A 4,885-nucleotide genomic window follows, 5' to 3' on the forward strand; every position below is an offset into this window, starting at 1 on the left:
CATTATGTAGATTCCTATCATGCCACCAAACAACATCCCATCCTGCATCTTTTCACGTGGTGAACAATATACACACAATTAGCAGTCCCCGTGATTCAGTAGCAATTGTGGTTAGCAAACACACAATAAATGTCACTCACATCAGTCACCAGAGGTTTTAATGTTGTGACTCACTGGAGAATCTGTTTCTCTCTTTATTTTGTCTGTTCTGTGATTTTGTCCCCCTAATATTCATTAATGTGTTTAAATTAAACTTCTGTATTAGCATGTAGGTCAGATTGTACTGAATGTCTGAGTCAGAGAATGTTTATTCATTATCTGTAAAGCCACCTGATTGTAGCTACACACCAACTGACAGTAAATAGCTGCCTTTAGAGAGCACCATGTTTGTAACTGTTGTATTGTGCCCTTGCCCCTTGACAGCCATCCTTATTGCCCACTTAAAACTGTCTCCTGAGGAGCTGCGGCATGTGCTAATGACCATGGGGACGGAGCGGTTGGAGCCAGCGCACATCAAGCAGCTGTTGCTGTATGCTCCCGATGAAGAGGAGGTCAAACAGTATGAGATGTACCGAGATGACCCCAGCAAACTTAGTGAGCCTGACCAGTTTGTCCTGCAGGTAATGTCTACCAGCAGTGCTAATGGGAAACTCTATAGGAAGGCGACTCGTAATAGAAGGGTTGTGGGTTCAAATTCCGGACTGCCAAGGTGCCACTGAGGTCCCCTTGGTCATGGTTCCGTCCCCACAAACTCCTCCCCGGATGCCTTTTATGGCTGCTCACTGCTCAACAAGGGTGTTGGGCTAAATGCAGAGGACACATTTTGTTGTGTGCACTGTGAGCGGTTCTGTTCACAATGACAAAAACAATCACTTCTACTTTCACTTTTAATGCCATTGGAAACCACAAGGGGCTTTATAATGTCTAAACGGTATTTTAAGCTACAGCAATCATCTGATAAATTGTATGTATATTTACAGTGTATGTAGCGATGCTTCATTCCAATGAATACCATTGCAGCTGAGAGTCAATATAGACGTTGAATGACTGAGCTCTTCAGTATTGTCTATTCAAGTTCTAGTGTTTATGAAGCTATTGAACTCGTTGCACTTGAAAGGCTCTCCTACATTAAGTAACCATAATGGAATTACCTGGAATTATCTCACATGGATATGTGAGACTTTTCACTTTCATTAAAGCCCATTTGTATTTGTGTGTTTACATCTGTGTTTTCAGATGCTGTTGGTGCCAGAATATAAGACACGTCTGCGCAGCCTGCACTTTAAAACCACCCTGCCGGAGAAGACAGATGAGATGCGTGGGTCCTACGAGTGTGTATACAAGGCCTCAGTTGAACTGAGGAGTAGCAGAAAGCTGGCTAAGATCCTGGAGGTATCTGTTTTTTTTTACATAAATGTACAGTTTGAGTAAGGATGTATATCTTATTTAGCTTGTTCCTACTGTATCTGTTTCTCCCTTTGTAGTTTGTGTTGGCAATGGGGAACTACCTCAACAATGGCCAACCCAAGACCAACAAGACCACTGGGTTTAAAATCAATTTCCTTACTGAGGTAAAACAGACAAGCTTGTATTCTCCGCAGTAACCACCGGAATTTGTGTACTTTTTATACCTTTTTAAAAAACTCATTTAATATTATTATTTTTTTCTTAATTGTAGCTCAGTACAACCAAAACTGTGGATGGGAAGTCAACGTTTCTGCACATCCTTGTCAAATCATTGTGCCAGCATTTTCCAGAAGTCCTGGACTTTGCCAAGGAACTCACAACAGTTCCGCTTGCAGCCAAAGGTGAACACAGCTGTTCATATTCAGCAAACAAAGTGTGTCAATGCTGTTTTAAACAAGATACAACTGCTGTACACTCTTTCACACATCAGCAATCATGGCCGTGTACTTCCCAATATTCTTTGTCTGTCTTTGCAGTCAACCAGAGAATAATCACTGCAGACCTCAACGACCTTCATGGCACCATCCAAGAGATTAGAGCAGCTTGTCAGAAAATGGCAGCCACATCTGAAGATCGCTTTGCTGCGGTCATGAGTGTATCCTTCTCACATATTATTAAGAGGATCACCAGGTTTTGTGCTGTTGAGGTGCATATTGTGACTTACAGAGCATGTAAACTGAGAAGAGCAGTGCGAATTTCTGCATCTCGTTCACAAAGCCTCATTGATGAAGGCTGCACTTCAAATCCTGCTCCAGTCAAATTCATCCATGCTCACTCTAATTTAAAAGAGGGGGAATGTTCCTGTACTCCTGCTAGAGAACACTTCACAATTCAACTGTTAACTTGGCACTTGAGGTTTCTGCTTATTTCTAACAGTGTTTCAGTAATTTACATGATATGAGAATTGGTCTGCTGGCACTAAATTTAATTCATATAACTAAGAGGGGCGGTCCAAGTTCTGGGTTGTTTATTCATCGTTATTAATAATATTTGAAAAGTTCATTGGAATGATCATTTGCATTATAAACCAGAAATTGGGATGAATCAATTAGATTTTAAATCCCTGATTTTTTAATATTTTTTTTACGTGGCAGCAAGTATCAAGTGCTTCTTCTGTGCCATAAAATGAATTAAATAATAACAGAAACAACATTTTGTCCAAAAAAAAAAAAAAACACTGATACATTTGGTCCATAAAAGTAATCATATTAGTTTGTTCACATAAAGCAATGATTCATGCTTCCTTTAATGTCTTTGTGTTGTTGACAAAATGACATATCAACTAAACTGTCCTTCATACAACACTGCCTGCTGTCCACAAAATGATACTGATGTTAGTTTGGTGCATCAACGAAATAACATGATGACTGCTTCATTTTGAGGAAGAAGAATATGAGGGGTTTATATTTTTGTGAACAAAATTCAAACAAAGTGTACATCGTTTTCATGATTATATGATTCATTTTGTGGCACAGAATGCACTTGACATCCCATATTTTTTATGTGAATTTGTTTCTTTTGTTGTTTTTTCATTGCTAGTTTTGTGCCTGGTGTGGGGCAGACTCCAGAAGTGTGTGAGGGGTTCTTTGCCAGCTGTTTTTTGATATACAATGCGTATGGAATGTGAGGATATAAAGATTTTAGCAAATGGCTGCAATATAACAAAGAGTGAAAAATTTAAGGGAGTCTGAATACTCACTGTATCTTAATCATTGAATGCATTTTCAATGCTCACTGCTCACTCAGGGTGATGGGTTAAATGCAGAGGACAAATTTCACTGCGTGCACCGTGTGCTGTGCTGGTGTGACATTTACTGTTAATGTATCTCAGCCTTGACAGTCCTGGCTCAGGGTTTTCTGGAGAACTCCCACCCTGCAGTGCAGTCTCTCGAGTCCCTGCAGCAGAGATCTATGGAGGAGTTTAGCAAAGTGGCCTCGTTTTTTGGGGAGGACAGCAAGGCTACAACAACAGAGGCTTTCTTTGGCATCTTTGCTGAGTTCATGTGCAAATTTGAGGTTAGGATGTTTTTGTGTTTTCTGATCATCATAACAATAGTTTAATTAGTTTATATTAATGTTTACCATTTGTGATTTGCTTTTGTCCTCCAGCGGGTTCTCAGTGAGAACCAGGCTGTGGAGAACCCTCCACGCAGCCCCCGGAGCCCCCGCATGACCTCCCCCGTTGCCTGGTGAGGAGTGTATTTCAGTCAGACCTCAACTAAGCAACCAACATGCAAGCACACACACATACATACAGTCATACACCCATACACAATAACCGAGACAGTTTGACAGAGAGACTGGATCATTGTTCCATTAAAGCTGTAACATGATGGTTTCAAAACCTGAAAATGCACTTTGTTCATTTAAAACAAGCTCATGCTTAATCCGACAAAATATTCATGCAACTACTGTCTGCTTACAAACCAAGAGCAGTGCCAGTTTGTTCAACCAAACTTGTTTTTTTAGTGTATATTGTGTATGTAAGTTGTTCCCACTGCATATGCCTGCTGGTGAGAAAGCTATCTCCAGGTCAGCAGTCGAGGGCTGGTTGAGTGTACAGCAGATGTGGTGGTGATTTAAATAAGTTAATAAGATAGTGTAAGAACTTCAGTGGGAGATTCAACACTGTCATCATGTGCTGGTGTGATGCTGAAATGAATGTATTCAATTCTTATAGTTAAAGATTTACATACAGTCTACATATACAGTATTTGCGTTAAATGCCTTGATAATAACTTTATGGTATTACCTTCACACAATACACACTCTAAAATATAATCCCCATTGCCAGCTGGGCGGCTCACTCTTATTTATCATTTTAGTTTCATATGTTAATCATTCCCCTGTTTGCTTTCATTTTAATGGCTGTAATGAAATGTTTATTTTGGACATGAAAATATGAATAAATTCTCAGTTGTATTTGGTGTTGCATTGCAGAGACAAGAAATTGTTTTGACAAGAAACTGTAATAAACTTTGTCCCTACACTTGAGTTAATCGTCTACTAAAAACATGAAAAGACTGTGAATGGTACAGCACATTTTCTGATCTATACATTCACAGGACAAGCATAGTTAAGAAGACCATGCAGTCATTTCTGTTTATCAGAATAATTAAATTACTATCCTGGAAAATCAATCCTGAAAAAAAATGTCAATTTTCAAGAATTTATTCCAGCTCTGTGTTTTTCTTTCTTTGAAAAGACCCAAAATTCTCATTTTGTTTCACAGGGAAGCTACAAATGTTTAATAAAAAAATCCTGATATTTTTCACTTAGAAGGCTGTTAATCTGTTATTGACTCTGGTGACATTATTAATGTGGTTATCCTAACCTTTGTGGTAATAAACCCTTACATTTTAACCAGCGTGTGCAATATTATGTGAGGTGTTGGAGTTTGATCCCACTTGGTGTAAAA

The 4,885-nt window shown here is 39.1% G+C and overlaps 1 protein-coding gene across 3 annotated transcripts in view; it reads left to right on the forward strand.

Moving 5' to 3' along the window:
* grid2ipa (glutamate receptor, ionotropic, delta 2 (Grid2) interacting protein, a) overlaps positions 1–4,741 on the forward strand; it is a 48,704-nt gene extending 43,963 nt beyond the window's left edge. For 2 of the 3 annotated variants that reach the window (XM_028985858.1, XM_028985859.1), the window contains 7 exons: positions 424–620; positions 1,237–1,392; positions 1,485–1,571; positions 1,679–1,808; positions 1,944–2,062; positions 3,319–3,483; positions 3,577–4,461. In XM_028985858.1, coding sequence (XP_028841691.1) covers positions 424–620; positions 1,237–1,392; positions 1,485–1,571; positions 1,679–1,808; positions 1,944–2,062; positions 3,319–3,483; positions 3,577–3,660 — 938 coding nt within the window. In that variant the 3' untranslated portion in view covers positions 3,661–4,461. Of the gene's footprint in view, positions 1–423; positions 621–1,236; positions 1,393–1,484; positions 1,572–1,678; positions 1,809–1,943; positions 2,063–3,318; positions 3,484–3,576 lie in introns of all 3 variants that reach the window. The other variant, XM_028985857.1, reaches the window with a different exon arrangement.
* The last annotated feature ends 144 nt before the right edge of the window (positions 4,742–4,885 follow it).

Source organism: Denticeps clupeoides, chromosome 7, assembly GCF_900700375.1.
Source record: "Denticeps clupeoides chromosome 7, fDenClu1.1, whole genome shotgun sequence".
Lineage (NCBI taxonomy): Eukaryota > Metazoa > Chordata > Actinopteri > Clupeiformes > Denticipitidae > Denticeps > Denticeps clupeoides.